The sequence below is a fragment of the Onychostoma macrolepis genome, chromosome 11 (genome assembly GCF_012432095.1).
Source record: "Onychostoma macrolepis isolate SWU-2019 chromosome 11, ASM1243209v1, whole genome shotgun sequence".
Lineage (NCBI taxonomy): Eukaryota > Metazoa > Chordata > Actinopteri > Cypriniformes > Cyprinidae > Onychostoma > Onychostoma macrolepis.
The window spans coordinates 7,220,124-7,234,607 of NC_081165.1; the positions used below are offsets into that span (position 1 = coordinate 7,220,124).

General features: G+C 44.7%; 1 protein-coding gene across 1 annotated transcript; it reads left to right on the forward strand.

Annotated features, from left to right (window-relative positions):
* The first annotated feature begins 20 nt into the window (after window positions 1-20).
* Window positions 21-14,290, forward strand: mkrn2 (makorin, ring finger protein, 2). The gene is made up of 8 exons (XM_058791258.1): window positions 21-191; window positions 522-650; window positions 9,070-9,221; window positions 9,304-9,572; window positions 9,863-10,077; window positions 10,150-10,260; window positions 12,863-13,007; window positions 13,608-14,290. Exons 1-8 carry the CDS (start codon window positions 166-168, stop codon window positions 13,755-13,757), a joined length of 1,197 nt encoding a protein of 398 aa, XP_058647241.1. The 5' UTR covers window positions 21-165; the 3' UTR covers window positions 13,758-14,290.
* The last annotated feature ends 194 nt before the right edge of the window (window positions 14,291-14,484 follow it).

The following is a 14,484-nucleotide window of genomic DNA, read 5'->3' on the forward strand; positions in this document are numbered from 1 at the left end:
GGTTCCGAAAGAACCGACTCGCGGAAACGAGTCGCTCTTGGCGTCGCTCGGCGGAAGCATTGATCGGCGTCGCAGCGATGTAGCCGGCGATATTTTCAGGTTGCACAAAACCGTGGAGACGGTAACATTTCGCAGAAAAACATCACATTCGCAGCCGGGTGAAACATGTCAACGAAACAAGTGACCTGCAGGTAAAGAGAAGCGCAAACCGTCGTTAGAAAGCCGCTAGCGCGTCGCTGTACTACACGCGATCTCTGATAACATCATGACTTTGACGCGAGAGAAAATGGTGCTGCTGGACGGACGCGTGTGTGACTGCAGACGAACCTCGGGCAGCTACACCTTTATTCTTCACGTAGAACTAATAAACGCTGATATTTCAGCAGGAAAACATCTCTGTTGTCCTTCAGAGGCAGTCTTCAGCATCTCCGCGCGCATCATGCATGTGTCATATTTACAGTAAATGATGATCAGATGTGTCTCAGACAGGTGTGTGTTTGATGGATCCGGTCTGTCCGCAGGTACTTCCTCCACGGGGTCTGTCGCGAGGGCAGCAGGTGCATGTTCTCTCATGATCTGGCCACGAGCAAGCCTTCAACTATCTGTAAATATTACCAGAGAGGAGTGTGTGCGTATGGAGACAGATGCAGGTGAGTTACTGAAACAGCTTCTGATGCACAATACTTGCATATGACTGCTTATGCGGTTATTATCTTTCTGAAGTCATCTATCCTCCTGTAATCTGCCACTTTTACCCCCCAACTCTACAAAACAGTGGATTACTCAGAGAATATACATCCATGACATTTAATATATACATGTTTATATTAAATTATTTATATATATATATATAAGCAAAATCTAAACCTGTGGTTGAGTTGCCACAGAATGACCCTCCTCTGAAAGATCTCTATTTGAATCAAACATTTCTATTTGGTTTCTGTTTCTTTGTCCTCTAACGTGTCTGGTGTCGGGGAATCTTCTCTTATAAGATTAGAAATGGTGCACAAATTATATTATATATATGTAAGTTCTTGATGGTGAAATTCTGAATTTTTTTTTTTTTTAATTAGGAATAAATTGTAATTAGAAACAATAGTGTACTATAACTATTATAGTCTATAAAATATAGAGGTTTATAACAGAAATATGTTACTAATGCACAATAGAATGTACTTCTCAAAGTAATAATAGTAGTAATAATAATTATGCTAATTTATTTTATTTTTTTATTTTACCTTTATTTAACCAGGATGAGACTCATTGAGATTAAACATCTCTTTTTCAAGAGTGTCCTGACCAAGACAGGCAGCAGTACAACCATACATGCATACAAACATAAATAATAACATAAAACAACTGAAATAGCAAACCCTTTAAAGCCAACCACAATCCTTAACACATCAGGCAAAACATCTCCAGCCAGATGTGGCGGCCTCCAAGCCAGTTAACATCCTTTTAAAAGCGACCAATGAGACCAGCTTATTGAGTTTCATGGGTTTCTGTAACTTGTTCCGTGTAGAGAGAGCAGAATACTTAAACGCCTTCTTTCCAAGCTCAGTTCTAACCTTTGGAACAGACAAAAGGAAAGGAAGATTGTAAGTCCTGATATTATTTACACTGATGTAGGTCAGAAGATAGGATGGAAGTAGACCTAAGATAGCCTTATATATGAAGATATACCCGTGTTGAAGTCTCCGTGTTGCATCACACCGTTCACAGTGTTGAGTGAGGACTTTAAAACCAGTGATGAACCGCAGAGCTCCATGGTATACAGTGTCCAGTGCATGCAGACTTTGAGACGAAGCATGCATGTGTAAGACGTCACCATAGTCCATTATAGACCAAAGTAGCAGCAACCAGCCTTTTTCTAGATTCAAACGAAAGGCAGGATTTGATTCTGAAATAAAACCCTAGTTTAAGTTTTAATCTTTTTGCTAGCTGCTGAATATGAAAAGTAAAAGAAAGATTCATCTATTAAAATACCAAGATATCTGTATTTAGAAACACATTCAATCTTCGTACCCTGGGAAGTGAGGATTGAAGGCAGATTTAATTTGGATTTCAAATTTGAAAAAAACATAACTTTTGTTTTGTCAGGATTTAAATCAAGTTTTAAATCATAAAGATTCTGTTGAAGCGTGTTAAAATCAAGTTGTAATTTATTGTAATCTAATGATAATAATAATAAAAATACAGTTTATTGAACAAAGAGAAACTGAAAGGTCTTCACTAAAACCGTTCAAAATAAAAGTTTATTTAAATAAAATACCATTGCACCGCAGAATGTACTTTTCAAATTAATAATAACAATAATACAATTATTAAAACATTATTGTTAATGAGTATCACACAATTTTTCATCCATGTTTTAATTTAAAGTGTAAACCTGCCAAAAAAAGGAATTGATCCATTTTCATTTAAATACTCGTGTGTGTGTGTGTGTGTGTGAGAGAGAGAATGTGAGTGTTTCATAGAGTGAGTGAGTGTGAGAGATATTGTGTATATTTCTAGAAAACAAAGTATTTTTGTTTATTAAAGTGTTCATCAGTGAAGCATCAGCTGTGTATGATGTGTCAGTATGTGGTTTAGTGCAGTGTGCTGATGTGTCAGTATGTGGTTTAGTGCAGTGTGCTGATGTGTCAGTATGTGGTTTAGTGCAGTGTGCTGATGTGTCAGTATGTGGTTTAGTGCAGTATGTGGTTTAGTGCAGTGTGTTGATGTGTCAGTGGTTTAGTGCAGTGTGCTGATGTGTCAGTGGTTTAGTGCAGTGTGTTGATGTGTCAGTGGTTTAGTGCAGTGTGCTGATGTGTCAGTATGTGGTTTAGTGCAGTGTGCTGATGTGTCAGTATGTGGTTTAGTGCAGTGTGCTGATGTGTCAGTATGTGGTTTAGTGCAGTGTGCTGATGTGTCAGTATGTGGTTTAGTGCAGTGTGTTGATGTGTCAGTGGTTTAGTGCAGTCTGCTGATGTGTCAGTGGTTTAGTGCAGTGTGCTGATGTTGTTTAGTGCAGTGTGCTGATGTTGTTTAGTGCAGTGTGCTGATGTTGTTTAGTGCAGTGTGCTGATGTGTCAGTATGTGGTTTAGTGCAGTGTGCTGATGTGGTTTAGTGCAGTGTGCTGATGTGTCAGTATGTGGTTTAGTGCAGTGTGCTGATGTGGTTTAGTGCAGTGTGCTGATGTGTCAGTATGTGGTTTAGTGCAGTGTGCTGATGTGTCAGTATGTGGTTTAGTGCAGTGTGCTGATGTGTCAGTATGTGGTTTAGTGCAGTGTGCTGATGTGTCAGTCAGTGGTTTAGTGCAGTGTGCTGATGTGTCAGTATGTGGTTTAGTGCAGTGTGCTGATGTGTCAGTATGTGGTTTAGTGCAGTATGTGGTTTAGTGCAGTGTGCTGATGTGTCAGTATGTGGTTTAGTGCAGTGTGCTGATGTGTCAGTCAGTGGTTTAGTGCAGTGTGCTGATGTGTCAGTATGTGGTTTAGTGCAGTGTGCTGATGTGTCAGTGGTTTAGTGCAGTGTGCTGATGTGTCAGTATGTGGTTTAGTGCAGTGTGCTGATGTGGTTTAGTGCAGTGTGCTGATGTGGTTTAGTGCAGTATGTGGTTTAGTGCAGTGTGTTGATGTGTCAGTGGTTTAGTGCATTGTGCTGATGTGTCAGTGGTTTAGTGCAGTGTGCTGATGTGTCAGTGGTTTAGTGCAGTGTGCTGATGTGTCAGTGGTTTAGTGCAGTGTGCTGATGTGTCAGTGGTTTAGTGCAGTCTGCTGATGTGTCAGTGGTTTAGTGCAGTGTGCTGATGTTGTTTAGTGCAGTGTGCTGATGTTGTTTAGTGCAGTGTGCTGATGTGTCAGTATGTGGTTTAGTGCAGTGTGCTGATGTGTCAGTATGTGGTTTAGTGCAGTATGTGGTTTAGTGCAGTGTGTTGATGTGTCAGTGGTTTAGTGCAGTGTGCTGATGTGTCAGTATGTGGTTTAGTGCAGTGTGCTGATGTGGTTTAGTGCAGTGTGCTAATGTGTCAGTATGTGGTTTAGTGCAGTATGTGGTTTAGTGCAGTGTGCTGATGTGTCAGTGGTTTAGTGCAGTGTGCTGATGTGTCAGTATGTGGTTTAGTGCAGTGTGCTGATGTGGTTTAGTGCAGTGTGCTAATGTGTCAGTATGTGGTTTAGTGCAGTATGTGGTTTAGTGCAGTGTGTTGATGTGTCAGTGGTTTAGTGCAGTGCTGATGTGTCAGTGGTTTAGTGCATTGTGCTGATGTGTCAGTGGTTTAGTGCAGTGTGCTGATGTGTCAGTGGTTTAGTGCAGTCTGCTGATGTGTCAGTGGTTTAGTGCAGTGTGCTGATGTGTCAGTATGTGGTTTAGTGCAGTGTGCTGATGTGGTTTAGTGCAGTGTGCTAATGTGTCAGTATGTGGTTTAGTGCAGTATGTGGTTTAGTGCAGTGTGCTGATGTGTCAGTGGTTTAGTGCAGTGTGCTGATGTGTCAGTATGTGGTTTAGTGCAGTGTGCTGATGTGGTTTAGTGCAGTGTGCTAATGTGTCAGTATGTGGTTTAGTGCAGTATGTGGTTTAGTGCAGTGTGCTGATGTGTCAGTGGTTTAGTGCAGTGTGCTGATGTGTCAGTGGTTTAGTGCAGTGTGCTGATGTGTCAGTGGTTTAGTGCAGTCTGCTGATGTGTCAGTGGTTTAGTGCAGTGTGCTGATGTGTCAGTGGTTTAGTGCATTGTGCTGATGTGTCAGTGGTTTAGTGCAGTGTGCTGATGTGTCAGTGGTTTAGTGCAGTGTGCTGATGTGTCAGTGGTTTAGTGCAGTGTGCTGATGTGTCAGTGGTTTAGTGCAGTCTGCTGATGTGTCAGTGGTTTAGTGCAGTGTGCTGATGTTGTTTAGTGCAGTGTGCTGATGTGTCAGTATGTGGTTTAGTGCAGTGTGCTGATGTGGTTTAGTGCAGTGTGCTGATGTGTCAGTATGTGGTTTAGTGCAGTATGTGGTTTAGTGCAGTGTGTTGATGTGTCAGTGGTTTAGTGCAGTGTGCTGATGTGTCAGTATGTGGTTTAGTGCAGTGTGCTGATGTGGTTTAGTGCAGTGTGCTAATGTGTCAGTATGTGGTTTAGTGCAGTATGTGGTTTAGTGCAGTGTGTTGATGTGTCAGTGGTTTAGTGCAGTGTGCTGATGTGTCAGTGGTTTAGTGCAGTGTGCTGATGTGTCAGTGGTTTAGTGCAGTGTGCTGATGTGTCAGTGGTTTAGTGCAGTGTGCTGATGTGTCAGTGGTTTAGTGCAGTGTGCTGATGTGTCAGTGGTTTAGTGCAGTGTGCTGATGTGGTTTAGTGCAGTGTACTGATGTGGTTTAGTGCAGTGTGCTGATGTGTCAGTGGTTTAGTGCAGTGTGCTGATGTGGTTTAGTGCAGTGTGCTGATGTGTCAGTATGTGGTTTAGTGCAGTGTGCTGATGTGGTTTAGTGCAGTGTGCTGATGTGTCAGTATGTGGTTTAGTGCAGTGTGCTGATGTGTCAGTATGTGGTTTAGTGCAGTGTGCTGATGTGTCAGTATGTGGTTTAGTGCAGTGTGCTGATGTGGTTTAGTGCAGTGTGCTGATGTGTCAGTGGTTTAGTGCAGTGTGCTGATGTGGTTTAGTGCAGTGTGCTGATGTGTCAGTGGTTTAGTGCAGTGTGCTGATGTGTCAGTATGTGGTTTAGTGCAGTGTGCTGATGTGTCAGTATGTGGTTTAGTGCAGTCTGCTGATGTGGTTTAGTGCAGTGTGCTGATGTGTCAGTATGTGGTTTAGTGCAGTGTGCTGATGTGTCAGTCAGTGGTTTAGTGCAGTGTGCTGATGTGTCAGTGGTTTAGTGCAGTGTGCTGATGTGTCAGTGGTTTAGTGCAGTGTGCTGATGTGTCAGTATGTGGTTTAGTGCAGTGTGCTGATGTGTCAGTGGTTTAGTGCAGTGTGGTGATGTGTCAGTGGTTTAGTGCAGTGTGCTGATGTGTCAGTGGTTTAGTGCAGTGTGCTGATGTGTCAGTATGTGGTTTAGTGCAGTGTGCTGATGTGTCAGTGGTTTAGTGCAGTGTGCTGATGTGTCAGTATGTGGTTTAGTGCAGTGTGCTGATGTGTCAGTATGTGGTTTAGTGCAGTGTGCTGATGTGTCAGTATGTGGTTTAGTGCAGTGTGCTGATGTGTCAGTATGTGGTTTAGTGCAGTGTGCTGATGTGTCAGTATGTGGTTTAGTGCAGTGTGCTGATGTGTCAGTATGTGGTTTAGTGCAGTGTGCTGATGTGTCAGTATGTGGTTTAGTGCAGTGTGCTGATGTGTCAGTATGTGGTTTAGTGCAGTGTGCTGATGTGTCAGTATGTGGTTTAGTGCAGTGTGCTGATGTGTCAGTATGTGGTTTAGTGCAGTGTGCTGATGTGTCAGTATGTGGTTTAGTGCAGTGTGCTGATGTGTCAGTATGTGGTTTAGTGCAGTGTGGTGATGTGTCAGTGGTTTAGTGCAGTGTGCTGATGTGTCAGTGGTTTAGTGCAGTGTGCTGATGTGTCAGTGGTTTAGTGCAGTGTGCTGATGTTGTTTAGTGCAGTGTGCTGATGTGTCAGTATGTGGTTTAGTGCAGTGTGCTGATGTGGTTTAGTGCAGTGTGCTGATGTGTCAGTATGTGGTTTAGTGCAGTGTGCTGATGTGGTTTAGTGCAGTGTGCTAATGTGTCAGTATGTGGTTTAGTGCAGTATGTGGTTTAGTGCAGTGTGTTTATGTGTCAGTGGTTTAGTGCAGTGTGCTGATGTGTCAGTGGTTTAGTGCATTGTGCTGATGTGTCAGTGGTTTAGTGCAGTGTGCTGATGTGTCAGTGGTTTAGTGCAGTCTGCTGATGTGTCAGTGGTTTAGTGCAGTGTGCTGATGTTGTTTAGTGCAGTGTGCTGATGTGTCAGTATGTGGTTTAGTGCAGTGTGCTGATGTGGTTTAGTGCAGTGTGCTGATGTGTCAGTATGTGGTTTAGTGCAGTGTGCTGATGTGTCAGTATGTGGTTTAGTGCAGTGTGCTGATGTGTCAGTCAGTGGTTTAGTGCAGTGTGCTGATGTGTCAGTGGTTTAGTGCAGTGTGCTGATGTGTCAGTATGTGGTTTAGTGCAGTGTGCTGATGTGTCAGTATGTGGTTTAGTGCAGTGTGCTGATGTGTCAGTATGTGGTTTAGTGCAGTGTGCTGATGTGTCAGTATGTGGTTTAGTGCAGTGTGCTGATGTGTCAGTGGTTTAGTGCAGTGTGCTGATGTGTCAGTGGTTTAGTGCAGTGTGCTGATGTGGTTTAGTGCAGTGTGCTGATGTGGTTTAGTGCAGTGTGCTGATGTGGTTTAGTGCAGTGTGCTGATGTGGTTTAGTGCAGTGTGCTGATGTGTCAGTGGTTTAGTGCAGTGTGCTGATGTGTCAGTGGTTTAGTGCAGTGTGTTGATGTGGTTTAGTGCAGTGTACTGATGTGTCAGTGGTTTAGTGCAGTGTACTGATGTGTCAGTGGTTTAGTGCAGTGTGCTGATGTGTCAGTGGTTTAGTGCAGTGTGCTGATGTGTCAGTGGTTTAGTGCAGTCTGCTGATGTGTCAGTGGTTTAGTGCAGTCTGCTGATGTGTCAGTGGTTTAGTGCAGTGTGCTGATGTTGTTTAGTGCAGTGTGTTGATGTGGTTTAGTGCAGTCTGCTGATGTGTCAGTATGTGGTTTAGTGCAGTCTGCTGATGTGTCAGTGGTTTAGTGCAGTGTGCTGATGTGTCAGTGGTTTAGTGCAGTCTGCTGATGTGTCAGTGGTTTAGTGCAGTCTGCTGATGTGTCAGTGGTTTAGTGCAGTCTGCTGATGTGTCAGTGGTTTAGTGCAGTCTGCTGATGTGTCAGTGGTTTAGTGCAGTCTGCTGATGTGTCAGTGGTTTAGTGCAGTCTGCTGATTTGTCAGTGGTTTAGTGCAGTGTGCTGATGTGTCAGTGGTTTAGTGCAGTGTGCTGATGTGGTTTAGTGCAGTGTGCTGATGTGTCAGTATGTGGTTTAGTGCAGTGTGCTGATGTGTCAGTGGTTTAGTGCAGTGTGCTGATGTGTCAGTGGTTTAGTGCAGTGTGCTGATGTGTCAGTATGTGGTTTAGTGCAGTGTGCTGATGTGTCAGTATGTGGTTTAGTGCAGTGTGCTGATGTGTCAGTGGTTTAGTGCAGTGTGCTGATGTGTCAGTGGTTTAGTGCAGTGTGCTGATGTGTCAGTATGTGGTTTAGTGCAGTGTGCTGATGTGTCAGTGGTTTAGTGCAGTCTGCTGATGTGTCAGTGGTTTAGTGCAGTGTGCTGATGTTGTTTAGTGCAGTGTGCTGATGTGTCAGTATGTGGTTTAGTGCAGTGTGCTGATGTGGTTTAGTGCAGTGTGCTGATGTGTCAGTATGTGGTTTAGTGCAGTGTGCTGATGTGGTTTAGTGCAGTGTGCTAATGTGTCAGTATGTGGTTTAGTGCAGTGTGCTGATGTGTCAGTATGTGGTTTAGTGCAGTGTGCTGATGTGTCAGTATGTGGTTTAGTGCAGTGTGCTGATGTGTCAGTATGTGGTTTAGTGCAGTGTGCTGATGTGTCAGTATGTGGTTTAGTGCAGTGTGCTGATGTGGTTTAGTGCAGTGTGCTGATGTGTCAGTATGTGGTTTAGTGCAGTGTGCTGATGTGGTTTAGTGCAGTGTGCTGATGTGTCAGTATGGTTTAGTGCAGTGTGCTGATGTGGTTTAGAGCAGTGTGCTGATGTGTCAGTGGTTTAGTGCAGTGTGCTGATGTGGTTTAGTGCAGTGTGTTGATGTGGTTTAGTGCAGTGTGCCGATGTGGTTTAGTGCAGTGTGCTGATGTGTCAGTTGTTTAGTGCAGTCTGCTGATGTGTCAGTGGTTTAGTGCAGTCTGCTGATGTGGTTTAGTGCAGTGTGCTGATGTGTCAGTATGTGGTTTAGTGCAGTGTGCTGATGTGGTTTAGTGCAGTGTACTGATTTGGTTTAGTGCAGTGTGCTGATGTGTCAGTGGTTTAGTGCAGTCTGCTGATGTGGTTTAGTGCAGTGTGCTGATGTGTCAGTATGTGGTTTAGTGCAGTGTGCTGTGTTTTCTGACAGGTATGATCACGTCAGAGCTCCTGGTCGTGGTGGAGGATCATCGGCGGAACAGCAGAGCAGAAGCAGCAGTGCAGGAGCATCAGCGCCGGGCCCCGGACCCCCGCCCAACACCAGCAAACACGCCAGCAAGCCTCTGGTTCTCAGAGACAAAGGTGTCAGATACACTGCATGACTGTATATGACAGCCACAGTGTTGAGATGACTGTGAGCTGATGCTGTGTTGCTGTGTTTCAGCGCTGGGCTCTGACAGCAGAGCGAGGGACTGCTGGGATTACAGCGGCGACAGCAAGCCTCACTCCTATCTGGAGGCCACCCGCAGCGGGCTGCAGAGCTCGCCCGGCGCCAGCCCGCATCCAGACCACCAGCAGCTCTGCCCTTACCTAGCGACGGGACACTGTCACTACGGCGACAGCTGCCCATATCTCCACGGCGATCTGTGTGAAATATGCCGCCTGCAGGTTCTGCATCCGCACAACCCTGAACAAAGAGCAGCACATGAGAAGGTTATTGAGTTTTGTTCTTTCTTCTCTAAAATACCTGGTCTGATGGAAAAAATTATATATATATACATAGTGAAATTTATGAACTATGCTTGCAGCTTTTTCCGATTTTTATACTTTTTTGACTTGATCAAATTTTGCAAGATTGTGATTCATCTCTGAACTTGTTGCATTTGGTTCAACTCATTATTTAAAAATTAATTTAGTAAATTGAATTAGATTCATACTAAGATGGTCACTGTTGCACTCCTTTGTGAGGAAGAGTATGTGATGCTGCTGCTGTCTGTGCTCAGATGTGCATGACGGCCTTTGAGCTGGACATGGAGAGAGCGTTTGCGGCGCAGCAGAGTCAGGACAAGCAGTGTAAGATCTGTCTGGATGTGGTGTATGAGAAGGCGTCTCCGTCCGAGCGGCGCTTTGGTATCCTCTCCAGCTGCTGCCACACGTACTGCTTGAGCTGCATCCGGCAGTGGCGCTGCGCCGAGCAGTTCCAGAACCAAATCCGCAAGTGAGTCTAGAGCCGCACTGATGTTAGCCCTGCTGTCTCAAACGCTGTGAGGTAAGGTGTGATTGTGTGCAGGTCCTGCCCCGAGTGCCGCGTGGTGTCCGAGTTCGTCATTCCCAGCATGTACTGGGTGGAAGACCAGGAGGAGAAGAACCGGCTCATCGAGGAGTTCAAGTCTGGAGTCAGGTGCGTACGAAACCGATTTACATTGTTGCAAGGCAGACAAATAATTGTTAATACACACAGGGATTTACACCAGAATTGTGATTTCATTTTTATCTGTGTTACAAACACATAGTCAGTAATGCACAGTCATTTTAGTATTGTTGAGATGCAATTATAGTTTATTTTACAATATTTTGGATTTTTTTATTTTCATATGTTCCATTTAAATTTTAGGTAAAGTTTTAGTAATTTTCTCTTTAAAATTTAGTTTTTTTTTTTTTTAAATTTCATTACTTCGTTAAACCAATTGAAAACATCTTGGTTACGTATGTAACCCTCATTCCCTGAAGGAGGGAACAGAGACGTCACGCCGGTATGACCATCAAATTGGGATCTCGCTTAGAGAGACCAATCTACTTCGAGTGTAACTAAACGAGCCAATGCATATTGGCATGCGATGATTGCATCCAGCTGCCGCTGATCGTGGCACGAGTATAACTAGGCAGCAGGTGCGACATATACTCAGCCTTTCGCTGAGGAGCCGAGCCGGTGGTACAGCAGGCGTGGCGACGGGACATGATGTCTCTGTTCCCTTCTTCAGGGAACGAGGGTTACATATGTAACCGAGACATTCCCTTTCAGTCGGTCACTCTCGACGTCACGTTGATGCCGAGGCTATAAAATCTAGTGAACGTGTTGGGGGTCGCCCAGCCCGCAGCTCTCCAGATGTCTGTTAGCGAGGCACCACAAGCCAGCACCCAGGAGGATGCAACACTTCTAGTAGAGTGAGCTCGCAACCTGAGGGCACACCCTGTGCCTGATAAGCCACTATCCAGTGGACCATCCTCTGCTTGGAGATGACATTCCCCTTCTGCCGGCCTCCGTAACACACGAAGAGCTGATCTGAGGTCCTGAAGCTTTGCGTCCTGTCCACGTACCATCTCAAGGCTCAGACGGGACAGAGCAAAGCTAGGGCTGGGTCTGCCTCCTCCGGGGGCAGCGCTTGCTTGTTCAACACCTGATCCCTGATGGGAGCAGTAGGAACCTTGTCCGGGCCGGGGCCTCGGGATTATCTGGGAGTCATCCGGCCTAAACTCTAGGCACGATTCGTTGACTGAAAATGCATGCATGTCCCCTACCCTCTTGATGGAGGCCAGTGCAAGCAGGAGCGGAGTTTTTATTGATAGAAACTTCAGCTCAACTGACTGCAAAGGCTCAAATGGGCCCTGCTGTAGTGCTCCGAGCACTAGAGATGGGTCCCAAGAGGGTATAGAGGGGGGCCGGGGAGGATTCAACCTGATGACAGGTCATGCTTCCCTACTGACTTCCCTTCCTCTGCGTCGTGGAGAGTTTGCTCTTTTCCCAGTTGACCCGAAGGCCAGGTGTTCACACAGCTGATCCTGAGGCTGAGCCAGTATGAGCCAGTCGTCGAGGTAGTTGAGAATGCGAACGCCCTGCCCTCCCAGGGGATCGAGGGCTGCCTCCGCAACTGTCATGAAGACACGGGGTGACAGGGACAGCCCGAAGGGCAGGACCTTGTACTGATATGCTCGTCCTTCGAACGCGAACCGCAGGAATGGTCTGTGGTGTGGAAAGATCGAAACATGAAAGTACACCAGGTAACGACCGCATGCAGAAACGCACGGGTGATACGTCGTCTTTACAAAAACACAACGTCGAGTTTGTCAGACGCAATGTCGTCTTTAAAAAGATGCACCCGTGAATGCTCTTTTAGGGGAGAAGCGCACAGGGGAGATGGCCGCCTGCAACACAAATGGGGGGTAGTGCACCCACTCGACACAGACAACACCACCGCTGGAGCGCCGTAGAGCTCCAAAGAGCTGAACGCGTTCAGTCTTCTCTCAGTAGAGCAGTCAGGAGCAAAACAAGGGGATTGCTTAGCTTCGAAGTGAAAGCTGAGTATATGTCGCACCTGCTGCCTAGTTATACTCGCGCCACGATCAGCGGCAGCTGGATGCAATCATCGCATGACAATATGCATTGGCTCGTTTAGTTACACTCGAAGCAGATTGGTCTCTCTAAGCGAGATCCCAATTCATCGGTCATACCGGCGTGACGGCAAGAGTGACTGATTGAAAGGGAATGAGAATATATATATATATATATATATATATATATGTGTATACAGTATATGCATGTATGCATGCATGCATGCTATTTTTTTTAATGAAAAATGTATTTATGCAACTTTTTTATTGTTTGAGTTAACCATAATAAGAACCTGGTGATATGATGACTGAATCAGATGATAATGCAGTGATTTTCTTCACTAGTCTTCAGTAAAGCCTCCCAGATCACGGGACGTCTGCTCCACTTCACTTTAAAGAGCAGCTGCACTGTTCAATCAGAAATGAATAGAATATGAGGCTAAAGGTTAAATGTTTGGAGTCTTCCCATAATGCCGTCTGTTAGCAGCCTTTCATCTGTCTTTGATCTGCACTCAGACCAGTAGCTGGGAGCTGTTTTCATCCATGCATCCATTTATTGATTTGCCTGTATATCATATTTGCAGAATGCGGATAGATTTCTTTGACATTCTGGTTCAAATGTGTGTGTGTTCTGTATTTGAAGGGTTTGTCATCATGTGTTTCTGTATTGGCAGTAAGAAGCCCTGTAAATACTTCGATCAGGGAAGAGGAACGTGTCCGTTTGGAGGAAAGTGTTTCTACATGCATGCATACGCTGACGGGACGCGAGCAGAACCAGACAAACCCCGCAAACAGATGAGCGCCGAGGGGAACGTGCGGGTAACACACACACACTCAATATAAAATAACCCTGCAACCTTCTGGGAACATTATTTTATGATTACAAAAAAAATAACCTAAAAAGAACGTTCCCCTAACGTTAGTATTTGGTTCCCCAAAATTAACCAAACGTGAACAAAAACTAATGTTCTGGGGACGTTCCGTGTTTGCTGGGTACTGTCATTACTGCTGTTGTTATTATTAATATTAGTATTATTATTATTGAATTAGTTTGGCTTCCTAAAGCACCAGTGTGAATGTAATTTAGACTGAGACAGTATATCACAAATAAAAAGAGGGTTGAGTCCCCTTTAAAGTTCAGGTACGAGTCAATTCACTGACTTTTTTCTGATTTAAGTTTTTTTTTTTTTTTAGTTAAGAACATGGGTTTGAGCTCTTAATTAAACTCTCCAAGTGCATTAGATAGAGTAATTTAACTTTAAAATGTACTCAATTTTTTTTTTTTCCCAATTCTTCATTTTTTTTTTTTTAATAACACAATAAATATGGTGCACTTCATATATTACTGTATGGAGAGATATGGTTTCATGCCTAGCTCTGTAAGCTCTCTTCACTCACGCCGCTCTCTCTGTCGCTCAGTTCCTGAGCTCGGTGCGTCTGTGGGACTTCATCGAGGAGCGCGAGCACCGCGGGACGCCGGCGGACGAGGACGAGGTCAGTGAGCTGGGAGAGCTCTTCATGCAGCTGTCCGGAGCCGGAGAGACGAGCGGCTCGTCCGCGGCGCGCTGATCCAGCTCTGACATCTGACCACACGTGACTCTACTAAAGCACCTGTAAGGTCTCTGTAGGCTGCTGTATCCTCCTGACCTGCATTGGGATTTTGCCAGATTTTTTAACGTCGTGCCCAAAGACGAATGTATGATGGGAACTGAAATCTCTCTGGCACGTTTTCAACTGCACTCCAGTAGTGTATGAAGTGTATTACAGAAATACTGTTAAGTGGAAAAAATGAAATAAATAAATAGTAATCGTTGCACTTAGTTCAGATAACACACATTCATAATTTTATAACGTTTGGGCATCATGCAATATGGCTGTGGTTAAAACGGTACGCGTTGATTTTGTCGCCAGTGAATGGACCGATCAATATTTTAGGAGCATTTGGATACTAGTTACTTCATTTTGGACTCCGCTGATATCATAGTACTGAATTCACTCATCTGGTTTACTCTTGAATCTGATTATGGATTATTATATTCTGTTTTCTGAATTGTATTGTTGAGTGACACTGGAGCGAGTGTAATAAACTCTTTAGTGACCGAGTGGCCTGTGTGATTTTGAAACAGTCGCTTGATCAGAGTCTCGGGAGCACACGAACCGCTCAAATACATTCAGTTCCTTCAAACCCTGCTAATAACACGACTAATAATGAGCTCTGAAAGACACTAACAGAGAGGAGGCGCTTCACCTCAGGTTAAACCTTTTCTGTATTTGTCATAAAAACATCACTAATATT

What these genes read in the sequence shown, in the direction of transcription:
- mkrn2 (XM_058791258.1), top strand. Translation starts at nt 166, where the DNA reads ATGTCAACGAAACAAGTGACCTGCAG. An exon ending in ACGAAACAAGTGACCTGCAG is followed by an intron (nt 192 to 521) that starts GTAAAGAGAAGC and finishes GTCTGTCCGCAG; the next exon opens with GTACTTCCTCCACGGGGTCT. An exon ending in GAGTTCAAGTCTGGAGTCAG is followed by an intron (nt 10,261 to 12,862) that starts GTGCGTACGAAA and finishes CTGTATTGGCAG; the next exon opens with TAAGAAGCCCTGTAAATACT.